General features: G+C 47.4%; 1 protein-coding gene across 5 annotated transcripts in view; it reads left to right on the forward strand.

Moving 5' to 3' along the window:
- The first annotated feature begins 589 nt into the window (after positions 1-589).
- Positions 590-21,052, forward strand: part of Bmal2 (basic helix-loop-helix ARNT like 2) — a 47,441-nt gene continuing 26,978 nt past the window's right edge. The window contains 4 exon segments of one of the 5 annotated variants that reach the window (NM_001446390.1): positions 590-744; positions 7,946-8,093; positions 10,100-10,201; positions 13,327-13,484. In NM_001446390.1, coding sequence (NP_001433319.1) covers positions 732-744; positions 7,946-8,093; positions 10,100-10,201; positions 13,327-13,484 — 421 coding nt within the window. In that variant the 5' untranslated portion in view covers positions 590-731. 5 annotated transcript variants of the gene reach the window in all.

A 21,052-nucleotide genomic window follows, 5' to 3' on the forward strand; every position in this document is an offset into this window, starting at 1 on the left:
TCTCCAGACTATCCACCAGAGCCTGTGAGTTTTTTTGTCTTTTGTTTTGTTTTTGTTTTTGTTTTTGTTTTTCCTGAGCTGTCCTGTTAGCATTCGGGACTTTGAGTGGTTTTGATGGAGCCCTGTCTTTGCCTGTGATCGGAGCATTTGGGAACCCACTTGCTACACTGTATTAGCTAAAAAGGTCCACACCCTCTGCCCTCTGGACTTAACAAGAAGAGTGTGAGACCCAGTCCTTGGAGATCCAGTGGCTCATGTCAAAACCCCAGCGTTTCCAGTCCTGTTGCTTTACGTGGGCCGAGTATAACCGAGGAATCCCCCTCGCGACCAGTCTGGAGCCAGTCTGTGTGTTCTAGAAGTGTCACTGTAGGATGACGGGAGATCGGGAGCTCCAAGGAGTCTTGATTGCATGTGTTCCTATTTCAGGGGTCCCTAGGGCGGTGTTGACAGAAAAGGGCCAAGCACAAGGACAAGGCTTTCTTAACCATGCAAGGGTCTGTCTCCCTGTCTTCCACCTCTTGCAAGCCTTCTCAGCGCCAACGAGGGCGTGCCTGTTGGCTCAGGGTGGATCTCAGCCCAGCTCGCCAGCCTCTGCGCGCCGGGCTTGGCTAAGGCTCCGCCTGTGCGGGTGCCTGGTCCCGCCCGGGGCTGGCTAGGGGTGCGGGGGCTGCGGTGGCCGAGCCGGTGTGCTCTGGCTGCATGCAGAGAGTCGCGAGACTGTGCGACGCGCAATGGCGGCGCCAGGTGAGTGGCTTGCGGAGACCCCGCACTGTGTCCGGGATCCACGACGGTGAGCTAGGACCCCACCCCACGCTTGGGGAGAGAGGTCTCTGCATGTCTATGCCAGGGTCTCATCTGATGGCTGCGGGTCAAGGCATTGGGTCCCTGCAGCCTCAGCGCGGGTGTATCGCCTCTGTGACCCAGTCCGGGGTGTGGGTCAGGTCCCAGCTGGGTCCTGTAGTGGGCGAGCTGCAGGCACAATCCAGAGTCTGTGTGCTCTGCAGCCTGCCGCTCGAATTTGTTCCTCTCTGGAAGAAGCAGCCGGTTCCAGGGTGCTGGCAGGAGGCCACACTGTGCTGGGTCCTGACTGCCTGGGGAGTGCAGAGGAGCGCAAACACCCTCTTATCAAAGCCTCTGTAAAGCGTAGTGGACTTGGGATGGGAGTGGAGGAAAAATTCTTATCTTCCAGGACTGGGGATTGCACCCAGGACTTCAGGCCAGAGCTGTAACTTCAGCTCCCTTTATTTTGTGAGTCTCATTGGGAGTTTTGCCTCACGGGTCCTCTGTCGCTCGCTCTCAGTGGTAAAACGTGTCTCCTCTGGAACATCATCACCATTATTTCACAGAGGATAATCACGAAAAGCTGTTATTTATGGCAGGCGGGAGTCAGGAGGATAAAAAAAAATACCAGTAAAAAAAACAGCCACGGAAGTCAAGGTCGCAGTTAGTTTGACGGGGTAGCTGGCTGGCTGAGATTGATTGGTGATTAATCGATCGATTGATTTCTTGCTGTGTAGTCCTTGGCTAGCTGGAACTTGTATGACCAACTTGACCTGGACTTGCATCCCAAGAGCTGGCTACAGGCTTGTCTCAACTTTCTGGTGTAAATTTAATAAATGGTGGGAAATTTCTGCCTGTGACCTTTCAGAGGTTCCTATGATTTCCCTGCATGGTGCTCAAAGCCACTTTGTTAAAAGGGAGGTCCCTTCTTGCTCAGAGCTCTGTTTCGTGATCCTCTGGGTGCCTCAGTTTTCCTCCCTGTAAAATGGGGGCAATGACTACGGTGGCCTCTACATTCTGCAGCTGTAAGGACTAGTAAGCTACGAATGCATTTGGCATACATAGCCCAAGTCTCGGGAAGCTCCGTGAGCATCTGCTAAACAAGACTTTGAGTGTAAGGACTTCTGCCCTTTCCAGCATGGCTACAGCTTGGCTACACTGCTGAAATTGTGGACTTCTTTGGTTACAAGAAAGTGAAAATTGATAACTAAATCCCAAAACAAAATGGTCCTTATATCAGACAGCAGGGCCATGCTATATCTACCCACAAGTCCTTCCACTTGATACTGGGGTGCTCATGGGAAAACAAGATCTGAAAAAGACTGCTGCCGCTGTCGCAAGTGGGGCAACCCACAGTTTGGCTTATATGAGAGCAGCAGCAAAACAAAACAAAACAAACCCTTACAACTTCAGGGCTGCTTGGAAGGTAGAAGTTAGGTGGGCCAGACATAATCGCCTGCTCACTCAACATTCTATGGGTTAAACACGGAGACTGAACCGGCTGCCCAGGGGCTGAGCAGCCTCTTGGAAGATGGCTCCAGAACCCCCTACCAGAAAGCCGTGCACTGTCCAGAACTGCCTGCAGGGGGCAGCCTCTGAAACAGCTTCTCACCTCCTCCCCTTCTCAGCCGCTCCTCTCTTCTGTGATGTTGTCAGACCGAGCTCTTTCTAGTTGGTTTTGCAACGGCAGTGGCTTCAGTTCATGCTCCTGACTCAGAAGGCATCCCACTCTGCTTTGCATAAACTGTTGTTCCTGGCCCGTGCCCTAAGAGTTGCTTCCAGGAAGTGCATCACACAAGTTAATCCAGGAAGGGCTCAGGGCCGGACTTGCTCTGGTGCATGGGATCTCCGTCACCGGTCAGCCCAGAGGTGTCAGCCTGCAAGGCCCCAGGGGGCCTGAGCCATCTGCTTGCCCTGTAGGTTTGCCAATCTGTCCCCTGCTCCTCCCAGCTCTCAGTATCTTGCTTCTCTGTAAAATGGGGACCATGCACCTTCTGCTTTATGGGATCCCTAGGACTAGGTGAGACTGAGGTGCATTTGAGGGGCTGGAGGGATGGCTCGGTGGTTAAGAGCACTGCCTGCTCTTGCAAAAGCAACCACGTGATGGCTCACAACTGTCTCTAACTCCAAATCCCAGTCGTTTGATGCCTTCTTCAGGCTTCTGTGGGCTTAGAGGGCACACGTTTGGTACATTATATATACATACAGCCAAGACACTCATACACAGGACTCTGTTGGTTAAGTCAGGTGTGTGTGTGTGTGTGTGTGTGTGTGTATTTGTGTGTGTGAGTGTGTGAGTGTATAAGAGTGTGTGAGTGAGAGTGTGTGAGTGAGAGTGTGTGAGTGTGTGTATGTGAGTGTGTGAGTGAGTGTGTATGTATGTGTGTGTGTCTGTGTGTGTGAGAGTATGTATGTGTGTGTGAGTGTGTGAGTGTGTCTGTGTGTGAGTGTGTGTGAGTGTGTGAGTGTGTGAGTGTGTATCTGTGTGTGTGAGTGTATATGAGAGTGTGTGAGTGAGAGTGTGTGTGTGTGAGTGTGTGTGAGTGTGTGTATCTGTGTGTGAGTGTGTGAGTGTATATGAGAGTGTATGAGTGAGAGTGTGTGAGTGTGTGTATGTGAGTGTGTGTGTCTGTGTGTGAGTGTGTGAGTGTGTGTGTGTGTGTGTGTGTGTGTGTGTTTTGGTGGTGCTGGGGATCAAGCCCAGGCAGGACCTTGTGCATGTCAAGCTCATGCCTTACCATTGGGCTTCTCCCCAGGCTTGTGGAATCCCTCTTCTGCCACATCAGATGTTCCCATATCGACTAATTGAGGGCCAGAGGTGCTGTGGTTTCAGAGCGGTGGATATAGCAAAATAATTGGTCTGTGATCTCAGCCATCGTAAGGCAGGGGGATTACTACAAATTTGAGTCTAAGCTAGGTTACTCGGTGGTTTCAGAAGCTCCAGAGAGATCCTTTCTCAAACAGGAAACAAACCCAAAAGCTCCAAAGAGGGGGTAGGGGTATTGATGAACAGAGTGGCCTTCATCTAGTTGTTATAGTTGGAGGCTGTAAGGGGCCCTGTAGGCAGCACTCAGAGAAACATCCAGGTTCTGGTGTTCTTCTTGGAGACACAGGTCTTGGGGCTGAGGAGAGGCTCAGCCGATAAAGTGCTTGACAGCACAAGAACCTGGGTTTGCTCCTCAGAACTCAGGGTAAGGAAATCCAGGCCTGAGGTGCTGAGAAGGGGCTTGGTCAACCAGCCTCGTGGGTTGGTGAGTTCCAGGGCAGAGACACTGTCTCAAGAGGAGACAGCGTCACCTGAGCTCCTCCCCCCACACTATCGCACCTGAACACACATACAAACTAGACACAGACCCCACCCACCCACCTTTTCTTCTTATTCAGAACTCTCCCTCTACATGTCTTAAGCTGTCCTGGAACTCATGGTGTAGTCCAGCTTCACCCTGAACTTCTGATTCCTCAGACCCAGCCTCCCCAACTGTGTTTACAGGCATTCACCACCGCCACATCTGGCAATACAGGTGTTTGAAGCATTAAGTGCAGCTGACATTGAGCGAATTCTCTGTAGACAGAAGTCTAATGGGACAGAAGATTGTCAGAGAGGAGGGGATGCTCTGATGAAATATTAAATGTGAACCCCCGGGTCAGCTTTCACTCTCTGAATGTGTACCAGCTCCCTGATTGGAGAATTAAACGTCCTGCCTGAGTCTGCACAGAGGCCAGCTGCCCTTGTATTACCATGGAGACACACAGGACTGCGTTCTAGCCAGCTACCACTGCTTTAATGGGTCTCCTAAGCAACACCACTGACTTCCTGAAGAGAGGCAAGACCTGGTGCCATTGCACTTCCAGTTTTCCTAAATGTTAGCACTTCTGGCTTATCCCTTCTTTAAAGATATTTTAATTAATTTATTTATCTGTGCGTGCATCTGTGCACGTGCATATACATGAGCACATGAGTGTGCATGTGTGCACGTGTGTGCATGCCGAGGCACACTTGTGGAGGTCAGGGGATAACTTTCGAGAGTCAATTCTCTCCCTCCCCTGATGGTTCCAGGAATGGAGCCTGAGCTTCAGGCTGGCTCAGTGAGTGCTTCATGCCCTGCCCTTATTGCTTCCCTTACACAATCACCACAGTCACCTCTGGGTCATGTGACAGGAGGCTAAATGGCTGATGGAGAGGGGGCATCAAATCCACATCTCAGAATTTAAAGTGCCGTGAGGGCAAGCTATTCAGAGAAAGAGTTAGATTTCTCTAGGGGCTGACAGCAATTTTAGATTCTGGGCATCACTGTTACTATGGTAACAGTGGTATTAAGGGTATAAATGATAGGGTTATTTTATTGTCTTTTAAGTATTTTTTTTTTATGCTGAGTTTGGTCACATAAGCCTGCAAACACACACCTGCAGTCGCAGGACTCAGGAGGCTGAGGCAGGAGGATTTCAAGGTTAAGTTTCAATAAACACGAGTTCTTGTCTCAAAGCAAAGCAAAACAAAACAAAACAAAAAAAAAAAGAAAAAGATTCCTTTATCTTGCTACAATGATTGACACTTTTGAAAGGGCATGCAAATAATTTCTGAGCACCGGTGTCATCTGCCTCGGAAGTTGTTTAACTGGCATGGTAGAGTGATCTTCCTTGGCCTACCCACTAACATTAATTAGTATCCCGATGGCTGCCTAGTGTCTTCCATTTACTCAGAACCTGAGGGAGCTGTACTGGTGGGGCTGGGTTTCTCATGTGAGTGAAGGAGGGGCTCATTTAACCAAGACCTGCCCCAAGCCTTTCGGAAAACCCTGCCTCAGCCTAGGTGGAGCCCAGCAGGTCCGGAACCAGTTGGAGGAGGCTCTGAAGTTCTGAAGAACTGCTTTGACATGCTCTTGTCTACCTTGGGATTATAGGGAACGCGTTTTTTAAAAGTGATCATCAGAGAGATGTTCTCTGGGCTTGTGTCACTCTGACTGTGCTCTGCATCATGACCGCGTGGCTTCTGGTGACTCAGTTTCCTTACAGTCACCACGGGTGCTTGGCCCCGCATCTCCCCCTCAGATCATTCAGTGTATGGACCTCAGTGGTGGGACGTTGACGGCCCACCCTTTACCTCTTTCTGTGTGAGCTCTGAACACCTTCCATGCTGTAACTCAGGCCCCCCAGCAGGTGGGCAAGAACGGTGCTGTTTTACTCTGTGTTCCAGATGCCTAGACAAGGAGCTGAGAACTTGGGCCATGTCTGTGACCTGCTGGCATCCGAAATGGAACCTGTCTGTTGGCAGGAAGAGGGAGGTCCTGGCCTTCATGGCTTTGAGGGATTCTGAGTTCTTTCGCCTAACAACCGAATGGCGTTAGCAGATGCAAGCGTCAGCCAGAGGAGTGGAGTGTGGGAGGCAAATACTACAAGATGATCAGCAGAGTTGGTATACAAAATAGTGGGGCTAGCTAGGCTGGTCTGGAACCTCAGGGTGGGCTGTCAGCAGGCGGGGCTAAGGGTCTTTGCCGCAGCTGCCCACCAGAAGTGTTGTCTCTAGGAAAGAAGCCTTGGGTGTGTCTTAGCTATGTCTCAGGCCTTTTGATGGATTACACCAGGCCCTTCCAGTCTGCCTGAGAGCATACCTGAGAGTATACCAATGGTGGGAACCAGTCACCTCTCAGACAGTTCTCCTGTGGCAGAGGCAGTGAGCACCTGGGGGTTGATTGAGGAGAGACTGAGGCTGATAAAGTGATCTACACAGGATCCACGAAGCCTGCCTAGGAAAGACTGAGTTACACAAAGCTCGAGGCCGAGGAGTGTACTAACCAGGCTTGTTGGGAATTGCAGGAAGGAAAATGTTGCACCTCTAATGTAACTGAAGTTGCTGACAAAGATTTCCATGAAGATTTGCCAGGAAGCCACCAGTTAGGTCCCTGTCCCTAACAAAACAATCGGGCAAGGCAGGTCTGGTCTCCTCAGAAGCGCTGATCAAATCTAGGGTACATGAAGCTCCCTGGTGTGTTTCTGACCTCACTGGCTGGTGATCTTGTGCACTGCGCTGGTGCTGTGGTGGAACGGGAGGTAGGGAACACCCAAACCACTGAGATGCGAGATTAGTGAGGGAGATTCTGCTGTTCAGTCCCAGTCCTGTCCTCTGTGACGATCAATACCTAAGCCACTGCCCAAGTGAGGGTCTGCCTTCTGTCTCCCCTCCTGGTCTTGACTCCAGGATATGACAGCTGAACCTTGACAGATTCAGACTTTTCCTTTGGTCCTGCAGTTTATCTGAGGATGCTAGAGGATCTGATCTCATAGCCGATTGGTAAATGGGATCTCCTGTAACCTAGGCTAGCCTCAAACCCACCCTTTCTGTGCCTCGGCTTCCTGAATGCTAGGGCTACAGGTTTGCCTGTCACACTCAGCCATTGTCTTGACTTTGTCATTGACTTTGTCGGAGGAAAGCCTTTAATGCATTTGTGGTATTCCAGGGTTGGTCAAAGGGATAGAAGCTGGCTCAGGCGCAGCATGTGCCACGGTCCCTGATACCGTGTCCCAGACCGCCTTCCAAAAATCTACAACAATTTTCATTCCTATCAAAGCTGTGGGAAATGATGCGGCTGGCTCCTGTCCCTCCCTAAGCACCTTGGTCTGTATTTTTTTAGCATTCACTGATGGGTGGGTATTACCACAATATAAAACCTATGTCTGTTTTTATTGTGGGGATACTGAGGGTGGGGGTCCATGGCCTGTGTGTGCTAGGTAAGTGCTCTACACTGAGCTATACCCCAGTGTTAGGTCTTGTTCTCATAATAGTCAGCCCTTAGGTGACCACAGATGTGCTGGTTACATTCATGTGTTTCAGAGCCAGGAAGTGAGGCCGCCATTTATATGACTGTGTTACTGTCACCTAACGGCCTTCCGTCCAGCTGCCCATGTGCTGCGTGCCCTCCCTACGCCTGCCTGTCTGACTGTCTTTTGCAGTCAGGTGAGGACAAGAAACTCTCGAAGATGGATGAACGCGTATTTCAAACTAATACTTGAATTCTCTGGATAACTTCTCATCCTGTCATGTCACGGCTTTTCTTGGCCGAGTTTCTAGATATCAAGTCGGAACTGCCGCTTACGTCGCGGAACGTGACAATACGGACCACGAAAGTCAGTGTCTAAAGCGTGTCTTCCTGTGCCTTCTCACTTACAGGGAAAGGGCTTCTAGAAAGCCAGAGCCTCGCTCTCATGGTGTCTAGTCACACGAGCCCGGGGACAAAGCTCACAGCTCCTGGACCTGTCAGCTCTCTTGCAATGGAGTTTCCAAGGAAACGTAGAAGAAGTGATTCAGAGCTGCTCCAGTAAGTGTATGCTGTCCTAACTCCATGAGATTTTTCAATCAGAAAAAGGGAACCGTGCTTGCATCATTATTTCTGAGTCTGTGGCAGCATGGCAGCGGGTCAACGCCTACCGCTGGCCTTTCCTCCTAGTGCTGGTGACAATGTGACAGCCGGGAGGGTCAGCTAGAATCTGAAGGAGATGTTGGAGCTATAATCAATGCATAGTGCTCACGGTCACGGCTAACTCCCCTCCTTCCTCAGCAGAATACTCCACCAGGAGCAAAATATCCTTGCATGTTTGGCTTAAGGATGTAATTCTCACTTCCCTGGCCACCCACTAACCTGGCCCTGGTGATCTGTGATCAGTTTGATCATATAAAATTCTTGTTTCTATGTTTACTAAGTTAGGCTGATGGACGATATAGAGAATGGCCAGTCTGTGGTTCCTTGTTTGTTTGCGTTTGTGTTGCTGGAGATAAACCCAGGATCTCACAGGTGCTAGGCAAGGTTTGAATTTCTGAGCCGCACCCTAGCTCCTTACTGGAGGATTCTAGGCAGGAGCTCCACCACTGAGCCACGCTTCAGCCTGCCCTTGTAGTGATTTTTTATATATATAAATTCCAGTAGGGGTTCCTGCTACGCTCCCCAACAGCTTGCATTCCTGAATATTCCTCATACAGCCTTTATATTTTTGATACGCCTTAAGCAGTGCAACAGCTGAGACACTTCCTAACCTCCACATGGTTAATTTACCTCCGGCTGATAATCTCGAGTTATGACTTACTAAACTCTATAGTCTACCCTGGTTGCCCTGGACCCAGAGGGCTGCCCAACTGGGCCACACTGTCCTGGCTTTTCACATGCCGGCTTCACCTTCCTGCCCCCCACTCTCCTCAGGCATGGTGGCTCTCCTCTCCTTCTTCTGGCATGGTGGCATGGTGGATCTCCTGCTCCCCTTCTCCCTACTCCAAGCCTGGGAATCCTAAAAGTCCCGCCTCTGTCTGCCCTGCCCAACCATGAGCTGCCGGAATCTTTATTTACCAATCAGAACCAACTGGGGACAGGGTCCCTCAGTGTCTTACCCGCAGACACTGCTTGTAGTTTGGGGACCAAAACTGACATTATACTACAAGCAGCATTAGCCCAAACCCACTATACACACCCCCCACTCTCTCTTTCTCCATCGCTCTCTGTTACTCTTTCTCAGTCTCTCGCTGTCTCTCTTTCTGTCTTTCTGTCTGTCTGTCGTCTGTTCCCCTCTGTCTCTCCCCCTCTCTCCTGCAGCTTGTAGCCCGAGATTGTCTTTAATTACGCTCTCAAATGGAGGATATATAGTAAAAGCATTAGGGACAAATCTTAGGCTGGCACTGCACGTGAGTGGCAGAGCCAGGGAGTTTCCCGCCTTACGGGAAGGCCCAGGCTCTGAGTCGGAGAGGAGGATGCAGGTGGACATCCTGGGTCTTTTTAACTCAGTTCCTACCAGGATCCTTCATCTCTTAGCTCTGATCCCCAAGACAACCATCAGCCCCAAACACTTCCCAGGCCAGTTTCACGTGATTGGGAGGTCTCTCCCTGTTCTTCCGGCCTGCACTCCACCTTTCTCCTGTTAACACGGTCAGGTGGATGGCCACAGGCCCAAGAGCACATCCCTTCATCCTGAGCTATCAATTGATAACAAATGATAGTCCCTTCCCACCAGGATTTTGGTTTTTTTGGTTGTTTTTATTTTTATTATTTTATGGATTTTTTTGGTTTTGTCATTTTTGTTGTTGTTGTTGTTGTTGTTTTGAGACACAACTTCAGTATGTAAGCATACCTATGCTGGAACTCACTTCGTAGCACTATGTAGCTCGGGCTGGCCTAGAACTCCATACATTCAGGGCAGGCCTTCCTTCCTGGTTAAACCTCTCTAGGAATACCCTCTTAGAAATGCCCAGAGGTGTGTCTCCTAGAAGACTGCAGATCTCATCAAGGTTAAGATGGAGACTCACCATCCCAGGGGTGACCCCAGACCTCCTCCCTTCCAGGTCAGAATTCAGGACAGATGCAATGGTGGAAAACCTTCCCCGGAGTCCCTTTACCTCTGTTCTTTCAACAAGAACAGGAGTAGCAGTGCCCAATGGCATCAGGTAAGTTCCCCTGCTGCTCACCCTGCCATGGAAGATACGTGTGAGGAAGCACTCTGTGCTCCTCAGAGGTTCACCTTGGCCTGGTCCTCCTCTGCTCCCACCATTTTCCATGATTTTTCAAAATATGGTCCTTGCCGGATGCTGGATGTCTGTGATATTGCACTCGGGGTAAGAAAGGCAGTCATGGACATATGCGCGTTTTTGTGCCCGTAGCCCCAGAGTTTTTAATGCTTGCAAAGGAGATCCTGTGAGAATGGCCACTTTCTTGGGGTCCTATTGGCGTTGGGTAGATAGTTGATCCTCTCAGAGAGACTGATCAGATTCTGGGGCATGTAGTCATCCGACATTTATCGAGAATCTACTATGTCTCCATAGTTTTCTCCATATTGTTTCCAGGAGAAAGCAATGTCTCGGTAGTTAAGAGCGCTTGCTCTTGCAGAGGACCCGAGTCTGGATTCCAGCACCCACAAACTTACAAATGTCTGCAACTCCAGCTCCAAGGAACCTGCTACCCTCTTCTGGCATCCATGGACACCCCCTCAAACACGCACAGGCACAGGCACAAGCACAGGCATACACACATGCGTGTGCGCGCGCGCGCACACACACACACACACACACACACACACACACGGAGAAAAATAATAAAATCAATCTTTTTTAAAAAAGATTTATGTATCTGAGTGCTGGCCTGCATGTCTGTGCACCACGTGTGTGCAGTGCCCACAGCGGCTAGAAGAGGGCGTTAGATCCCCGGAACTGGACTTACAGGCAGTTGTGAGTCACCTGTGGCTGTAGAGACAGAACCCAGGTCTTCTACAAGAACGGCCATGCTCTTAAGCAATGAGTCATTTCTTTACCCCTCAATTAAAAAATCAAAGAACCTACTGTGTGGCATCTGGTAGAGTAAAGCACACTGCGTTTCAAATGGAGAGCTGAATCCATTGGGTGAGGATTGTCGAGTGGTGGTTCTGGAAGCGTGGGTCAGGTCGGGCAGAACAGAAGAAAGCTTGATTTAAATGTGCGGCCCCAGGGTGAGGCTGATGGTGCCTGATGCTGGAGACTCGGAGACCTAATTGTGGAATATTGTAAAAACCAGACTCTACTGAGCTTCGTGACAGTTAGACCCTTTGAGGGAAAGAAGAGGGAGGGTTGAGAATGGATATCTGCGGCCGCCATCCAAAGTACACCATATCGAGGAAGGGGAACGAGGGGAGAGAGAGAGGAGATCCGAAGTGGGAGGGAAGATGCAGGGAACGCATTTAGTTTGGAATATTTTTAGTTGCAGATTTCTCGGGAGGCATCTGGGGGCAGAACTGCTTCCAAAGGCTGGAGAAGGAATTATGACAGATTCATAGTCCGTAGCCAGGGAGCCATGGCGAGCCATAGGAAGGGTGCATTCTCTTCCGTGCTCTGCAGAGTAGAGAGATAGGCGCCAAGCAGGGGATCGTGGGGACATCGGTATTCAAGGCGAAGGGAAGCTGTGTAAATTGTCGAAGGTACTGAGTTGAGCAAGGAGAACCAAGGAGGCTGAGGAGGGGGAGGAGTCATGGAAGCCAAGGGCTCAGAGGGCAAAGGTCCCCTCAGCTTCATAACCCGACTTCAAGCCTTAGAACACATGAGAAGTGCGAAGAGGCCCAGCTCCACAGGCTGTTGCCCGAACTCCGTCTACGTGCTGTAATGTATACTCCCTGATGGTGACTGTCGCGGTTAGTAATAATAATAATAATAATAATAATAATAATGATGATGATGATGATGATGATGATAATGATAAAAGATACGGTGCACCAGGTGCCATGCCAGGATACCTCCTGTTACTCTCTGTCCGTCTCCGGCGGTCCCTGCTTCCCTGGCTAGCCCTACATTGGCGCTGGCTACTCTCTGGCCCTAGCAGCAGCCACCCTCTTAGGACTCTGCTGTGAACTCTGCTCACATTCCCAGCTCCCCCCGCCCCCACTCCAGTGGTTATTGTCACAATTTCTAGTATCCCAGTAAAAATCAAAACCCTAGAAGCTTGTGATTTATCAATCAGATTTATATCAGTAAATTCTCAGTCGGCAAAACATCCACACAATAAACTCAGAGCCAATTGATATCGATATAAACTGCCCACCTAGATAAGACAAATTGTCCTATAGTAATCCATCCCTTATAAGATACTCATAGCTACCTGTGGCTATTTAAAGCCACATGGGAGTGGGTCACCCTTCTTCTCCTCCATATTTTCTTCTCCTTTCTCTTTCTCTCCTCTCTCCAAAATTCTGTGCCTGCCTTGCTTTTTCACTGCCCAATCACAGGCCTTGCCTTATCCTGTGTCTGCCCTCACCTGCATACAGACATCAACCCACAATGATGATGATGGTGGCGGTGGTGATGATCATTATGATAGATAGCAGTAGTAAATGAAATACAAGTTGTAAAATACTTTCTAGGATGGTGGGCAGGGTGTGGACTTATCATTGGGTTGCTACTCTTGAGACAGGGCTTATTTGCATAGACCAGGCTGGCCTCGAACTCTTGGTGGTTTTTCTGCATCGGTCTCCAAAGGCAGAGGCTGTGGGCTTCAGCTGCCATGATCTTAAACATGGAGAAGGGCCAGGGAGTGACGGCTCCAGCGGAGACTGTGTGCTTTCCGGGATCTAGCTGGAAACAGAAGACTTGAGGTCAAATATCACGACACCGATAATGCTAGAGTTAGTGCCGGCGCTGTTTGGAGTAGGGGCTCAAGCACTTTCTAGATAAAGTCAGGAGCCAGACGAGAATGGAGTGGGTATGGGTGACAGCTGTGCACATATCAAGTCATCTTCAAGCAGAAGAGGCCGCCTGCTCTTCCTCAGGAGGGAGGAAGGAAGCCAGGGCCCCAGAACACAGGTCATGGTCAAAGGCATTGCATATGGTGGAGGTAAGATGGTTTTATGAGCACTTTTCCCAGAAGCTCTGGCTTCTCACATAAATGCAGCAGGGAGGAAGAGCATTCTGAGTGTGGTTGGCCGGATGCAACCTCTGGATGGTGAACATTAGCCAAGGAGGTTCTTTCTTCCGTCCTTCTGTCCTTCCGTCCTTCCGTCCTTCCTTCTCTCCCTCCTCCCTCCTTCCCTCCCTCCTTCCTTCCTTCTTTCCAGGGAAGCTCACAGCCAGACAGAAAAGCGTCGGAGAGACAAGATGAACCATCTGATTTGGAAACTGTCATCTATGATCCCTCCACACATCCCCACAGCCCACAAACTGGACAAACTGAGCGTCCTGAGGAGGGCAGTGCAGTACTTGAGGTCTCAGAGAGGTAAGCCAGACCGACACTGCTCCGGACCAGGCATTGACTCTCCACCAGAACACTCACTGGCTGGTACAAACATGTCTGTCCACCTCACCCACACACACACTGAGTGGTGACCTTGTCTTTATGTGAGAAGGTAGGGTGTCAGACACCAAAATCCCAGCACCAGGAGGTGGAGGTAGGCAGATTAGGAGCTCAGGGCCAACCTGGGCTACATGAGATGTTGTCTCAAAGCAAGCAAACAAACGTATAAACGCACTGGCAGCCTTGTGTCCTATTTAGAGATCTCTGCCTGTGAAGCCGAATACAGAGCAAGGATCTCAGAGATGAGGTTGTTGTGTGAACACCTGCGGCCACCTGGCTGGGCTGGGGCTGCCACTGCAGAGCTCTCTGGCCGTCCTTTTAGAGCGCTTGGAGATCTGGTTTTCACCAGTCTGTTGGGAAATACCTGTCTTTATCCACTCCTGAGGGTTGGGCAAGTCACTTGTGTTTCCCTAGAGTCTTTAGCAATGAAAATCTCAGGCTCTTTGGAGGTCATTTGATACCATCCCAGAGATTACCCAAGTACCTTCCCATTAGCCTTGTCCCAGTGTGAGGAGAAGCAAAGCCACGAGTTGGTAGGCACTGGTGATTCAGCACTCATGAGTCTGGCACCAGCTGCAAACCTATTCTGTCCTGGGGTTGAAGAGAGAGAGGGGTGGGGGTGGGGCGTGAAGGCAAAGTCTCTGTTGTGTTGACAAGGGGGCAGACCCATAGCAAGGTCATTGTCACCCAGTGCAGGGCTGGAGAGATAGCTCAGCAGGTAAAGGATCTTGTCAACCAGCCAGACAACCTGAATTTAATCCCTAGGACCACGTGGTAGAAGGGAACTGACCATCCCCTACACACACACACACACACACACACACACACACACACACACACACACAGAGACACACGCACACACAGACACACGCACACACACAGACACACACAGAAACACACACACAGACACACACAGACACACACACAGACACACACACACACAACACACACACACACACACACACACACACACACACACACACACACACACACACGGAGGGAAGGAGGGAGGGGGAGGAGTCTGTGTCCCAGCAGAGGTGTGTGCAGGGAGGGGCTCATTGGGGTGACACTCTAAACCCATACAGTCTCCTGGAGCAGACGCCCTGGTCCTTCTCAGCTGACATGGGGTCAGCTGCTGGTCCACACAGCCTGAGCAAGCCTGAGTCAGCACAGCACTCATATGAGATTGGTTAAGGCATTTGGTTCTGTGCTCCAGTGTGCTTGGCCCGGCATAGCCAGATCATTCTGCAAAAGTTTAGACAGCACCCCTCAGAGGATGGTGCTATTTGGGTCCACAGAAGAATCACTGCAAGGGAAGGTGAGATGGTTTTGCCCCTACTGTTCCAGGGGTTGCTTTCAAACTAAGTGGGCCAAGAACCAATGCCCGCCCGTCCCCACCCCAGTTCAATGCCTGGTAAAATACACCAGCCACTGGAAAATTAATCAAAGGCTTGGTTTTTTCACTCCCACAAACATTTTAAAAACTGTTTTTGTTTTTTTATGGAGAGTGCTAAGAGTATATGCAAGTATGTATCCTTCCTTGTACCCAGCTCCAACAGACAACTCCTGATACTCTTTGAACTCCTGATACTCTTTGGCTCTTCAATACAGGATTTCTCTGTGTGGCCCTGGCTGTTCCAGAACTCTCTCTGTAGACCAGGCTGGCCTCAAACTCAGAGATCCGTTTGTCTCTGCCTCCCAAGTACTGGAATTAAAGGCGTTTGCCACCACACCTGCCTTTGTCCATGTGTGTGTGTGTGTGTGTGTGTGTGTGTGTGTGTGTGTACAAGTGCTCAAGTGTTAGCAAAGTCCAGTAGAAATGGTTGGATCCCCTGGAGCTAAAGTTACAGACAGTTCTGAGCCACCTAATGTACACCAACTAATGTACTTGCTGGGGACGGAACTTGGGTCCTTTGCAAGAGTAGCCTATACTCTTGGCCACTGAGCCATCTCTCCAGCCTCTAATAGCTTGTTCTTTTGTTTGTTTGTTTGTTTTTGGTTCTCTGTCATGGCACCTGTAAGTTATCAGTCTCCTCATTTACATCTCTGCCCAGTTCCTCCAGCTCTGAGTGGTGACTTGGTGGCAGTTCTTAGGGCTTTTTTCGTGTCATAACACATACTAAATGCAACATAATGCATAAATTTGGAAATATAGCATCTTATTAACTTTTTACTTTTCTTTTTTTTTTTTTTTTTTTTTTTTGGTTCTATTTTTCGGAGCTGGGGACCGAACCCAAGGCCTTGCGCTTCCTAGGCAAGCGCTCTACCACTGAGCTAAATCCCCAACCCCAACTTTTTACTTTTCTAATATGTTGGTTATTGGTTTATGAATTTTTTTCACTTGGATATTTTTTATTTACAGTTCAAATGTTATCCCCTTTCCTGGTTTCTCCTCCCAAAACCCACTATTTCCCCCCTGCTTCTATGAGAGTGCTCCCTTACCCACCCACCCACTCCCTCCTACCTCCCTGCCCTGACATTCCCTATACTGGAGATTGAACCTTCACAGGACCAAGGGCCTCTCCTCCCACTGATGCCCAACAAGGCCATGTTCTGCTACATGTGTGGCTGGAGACATAGGTTCATCCCTGTGCATTCTTGGGATGGTGGTTTAGTCCCTGAAAGCTCTGGAGGATCTAGTTGGTTGATATTGTTGTTCTTCCTGTGGGGTTGCAAACCCCTTCAGCTTCTTCAGTTCTTTCTCCAACTCCTCCATTGGGACCCCATTCTCTGTATTCGTCAGGCTCTGGCAGAGCCTCTCAGGAGACAGCTATATCAGGTTCCTATCAGCATGCACTTCTTGGCATCAGTAATATTGTTTGGGTTTGGTGTCTGTATATGGGCTGGATCCCCAAGTGGGGCAGTCTCTGGATGGCCTTTCCTTCCATATCTACTCCACACTTTGTCTCCATATTTCCTCCTGTGAGTATTTTTGTTCCCCATTCTAAGGAGTAAACATCTACACTTTGGTCTTCCTTCTTCTTGAGCTTCATATGTTCTGTGCTTGGGTATTTCGAGCTTTTGGGCTAATATCCACTTCTCAGTGAGTGCATAGCATGTGTTCTTTTGTGACTGGGTTACCTCACTCAAGATGACATTTTCTAGTTCCATCCATTTGCCTAAGAATTTCATGAAGTCATTGTTTTTAATACCTGAGTAGTACTCCATTGTGTAAGTGTATGGGTTCCTTTCAGCTTCTGGCTATTATAAGTAAGGCTGCTATGAACAGAGCATCTTTTGAGTATATGCCCAAGAGAGGTATAGCTGGGTCCTCAGGTAGTACAATTTTCTGAGGAACCTCCAGACTGATTTCCAGAGTGGCTTTCCAGTTTGCAATCCCACCAACAATGGAGAAGTGTTCCTCTTTCTCCACATCCTCACCAGCATCTGCTGTCACCTGAGTTTTTTGATCTTAGCCATTTCAACTGGTGTGAGGTGGAATCTCAGGGTTGTTTTGATTTGCAATTCCCTGATGACTAAGGATGTTGAACATTTCTTTTGGTGCTTCTCAGCCATTCGATATTGATCAGTTGAGAATTTTTTGTTTAGCTCTGTACCCCATTTTTAATAGAGTTATTCTCTGGAGTCTAACTTCTTGAGTTCTTTGTATATACTGGATATTATCCTCTATCAGATGTAGGATTGGGAAAGATCTTTCCCCCAATCTGTTGGTTATCATTTTGTCCTAATGACAGTGTCCTTTGCCTTACAGAAGCTTTGTAGTTTTATGAGATCCCATTTGTCGATTCTTGATCTTAGAGCACAAGCCATTTGTGTTTTGTTCAGGAAATTTCCCCCAGTGCCCATGTGTTCTAGACTCTTCCCCACTTTTTCTTCTATTAGTTTGAGTGTATCTGGTTTGATGTGGAGGTCCTTGATCCACTTGGACTTGAACTTTGTACAGGGTGATAAGAATGGATTGATTTGCATTCTTCTACTTGCTGATCTCCAGTTCAACCAGCACCATTTGTTGAAAATGCTGTCTTTTATCCACTGGATGGTTTTAGCTCCTTTGTCAAAGATCAAGTGATCATAGGTATGTGGTTCATTTCTGGGTCTTCAATTCTATTCCATTGATCTGTCTGCCTGTCTCTGTACCAATATCATACAGTTTTTTTTATCACTATTGCTCTGTAATACAGTTGGAGGTCAGGGATGGTGATTCCCCTAGAAGTTCTTTTATTGTTGAGAATAGTTTTTTGCTATCCTGTTTTTTTTTTGTTATTCCAAATGAACTTGCAAATTGCTCTTTCTAACTCTATGAAGAATTGAGTTGGAATTTTGATGGATTGAATCTGTAGATTGCTTTCGTCAAGATGGCCATTTTTACTATATTAATCCTGCCAATCCATGAGCATGGGAGGTCTTTCCATCTTCTGAGATCTTCAATTTCTTTCTTCAGAGACTGGAAGTTCTTGTCATATGGATCTTTCACTTGCTTGGTTAGAATCACACAAAGGTACTTTATATAATTTGTGACTATTGTGAACAAACCCAACTTCTTACAACAAACCCAAAAGAAGAGAGCCACACAAACATAATTCCACCTCTAACAACAAAAATAATAAGAAACAACAATCATTGGTCCCTAATATCTCTCAACATAAATGGACTCAATTCCCCAATAAAAAGAGGTAGACTAACAGACTGGATATACAAACAGGACCCAGCATTTTGCTGCATACAGGAAACACACCTCAGTGACAAAGACAGACACTACCTAAGAGTAAAAGGCTGGGAAAAAAATTTCCAAGCAAATGTCCCCCCCCCCCCAGAAAAAAGCTGGAGTAGCCATTCTAATATCGAATAAAATAAATTTTCAACCAAAAGTTATCAAAAAAGAAGGAAGGACACTTCATACTCGTCAAAGGAAAAATCCACCAAGATGAACTCTCAATTCTGAATATCTATGCTCCAAATGCAAGGGCACATTCATAAAAGAAACTTTACTAATGTTCATAGCATACAATGCACCTCACACAATAATAGTGGGAGACTTCAACACTCCACTCTCATCAATGGTCAGATCATGGAAACAGAAACTAAACAGAGACACAGAGAAATTAACAGAAGTTATGAACCAAATGGACTTAACAGATATCTGTGGAACATTTCATCCTAAAACAAAAGGATATACGTTCTTCTCAGCACCTCATGGTACCTGTTCCAAAATAGACCATATAATCAGTCACAAAACAGGCCTCAACAGACACAAAAAGATAGAAATGGTCCCATGCATCCTATCACATCACCATAGACTAAGTTTGGTCTTCAATAACAACAAAAACTACAGAAAGCCCACATACACATGGAAGCTGAACAATGCTCTACTCAATGATAACTTGGCAAAGAAAGAAAGAAAGAAAGAAAGAAAGAAAGAAAGAAAGGAAGGAAGGAAGAAAGGAAGAAAGAAGAAAAGAAGCAAAGAAACAAAGAAAGAAAGGAAAGACTTTTTAGAATTTAATGAAAATGAAGGCACAACATACTCAAACTTATAGGACACAGTGAAAGCAGTGGTAAGAGGAAATTTTATAGCTCTGAGTGCCTCCAAAAAGAAACTGGAGAGAGCAAACACTAGCAGTTTGAGAGTACACCTGAAAACTCTAGAACAAAAAGAAGCAAGTACACCCAAGAGGAGTAGATGGCAGGAAATAATCAAACTCGGGGCTGAAATCAACCATGTAAAAACAAAAAGAATTATACAAAGAATCAACAAAACCAGGAGCTGGTTCTTTGAGAAAATCAACAAGATAGATAAATCCTTAGCCAGACTAACCAGAGGGCACAAACAGTAACCAAATTAACAAAATCAAAAAGGAAAAGGAAGACATAACAGAAACTGAGGAAATTTTCAGAAATCATCAGCTCCTACTACAAAAGCCTATACTAAACAAAACTGGAAAATTTGGATGAAATGGACAATTTTCTAGATAGATACCAGGTACCAAGGTTAAATCAGGATCAGATAAACCATCCAAACAGTCCCATAACCCCTAAAGAAATAGGAGCAGCCATTAAAAGTCTCCCAACCAATAAAAGGCCAGGACCAGAGGGGTTTAGTGCAGAATTCTATCAGACATTCCTAGAAGACCTAATACCAATACTCTCCAAACTATTCTACAAAATAGAAACAGAAGAAGCACTATGCAATTCCTTCTATGAAGCCACAATTATGCTTATACCTAAACCACACAAAGAACCAACGAAGAGAACTTCAGACCAATTTCCCTTATGAATATCGATGCCAAAATACTCAATAAGATTCTCGCAAACTGAATCCAAGAACACATCAAAACGATCATCCACCATGATCAAGTAGGCTTCATCCCAGGGATGCAGGGATGGTTCAATATATGAAAATCCCTCAATGTAATCCACTATATAAACAAACTCAAAGGAAAAAAAAACCCCACAGGATTATCTCATTAGATGCTGAGAAAACATTTGACAAAATTCAACACCCCTTCATGATAAAAGTCCTGGAAAGATCAGGAATTCAAGGCCCGTACCTAAACATAGTAAAAGCAACATTTGGCAAACTAGTAGCCAATGTCAAACTAAATGAGAGAAACTTGAAGCAATCCCACTAACTAGACAAGGCTGCCCACTCTCTCCCTATCTATTCAGTATAGTACTTGAAGTCCTAGCCAGAGCAATCAGACAACAAAAAGAGGTCAAAGGGATACAAATTGGAAAGGAAGAAATCAAAATATCACTATCTGCAGATGATATGATAGTATATTTAAGTGATCCCAAATGTTCCACCAGAGAACTACTAAACCTGATAAACACCTTCAGTGAAGTGGCTGGGTATAAAATTAACTCAAACAAATCAGTAGCCTTCCTCTACTCAAAGGATAAACAGGCTGAGAAAGAAATTAGGGAAACAACATCCTTCACAATAGTTACAAATAGTATGATATGCCTCTGTGTGATTCTAACCAAGCAAGTGAAAGATCCATATGAAAAGAACTTCAAGTCTCTGAAGGAAGAAATTGAAGAAGATCTCAGAAGATGGAAAGACCTCCCATGCTCATGGATTGGCAGGATTAATATAGTAAAAATGGACATTTTGTCAAAACCAGTCTACAGATTCAGTGCAATCCCCATCAAAATTCCTACTCAATTCTTCATGGAGTTAATAGCTTTTTTTCTTAAGTTACCAGTATGCATGTGCTTGACCAGGCTCCCCATAGCTTCAGGCCTAGTTACACAGCCCTGGTTCTGTCTCTTAGGGATGCCCTCCCTCACTCTCCTGGTTGAGGGTTCCATTTTTGGTTTCCCTAGCTGACTTCTGCAGTGAATTCTGCAAACACGTTTCAATGCCCAAGCCCTATGCTGTCCCTGGGGCTATATCCTTACCCCACCCCAACCCCCAGATCCCTAGTGTCAGCCCCAGGGCTTCTATATGGCAGTGACCAGGGAAAACATCATAGAAAATTCAGGGCACAGGCAGATTCCCAGGAGTTTGTCTTCTTATGCCAGGGTTT

The sequence above is a fragment of the Rattus norvegicus genome, chromosome 4 (genome assembly GCF_021556685.1).
Source record: "Rattus norvegicus strain SHRSP/BbbUtx chromosome 4, alternate assembly SHRSP_T2T, whole genome shotgun sequence".
NCBI lineage: Eukaryota > Metazoa > Chordata > Mammalia > Rodentia > Muridae > Rattus > Rattus norvegicus.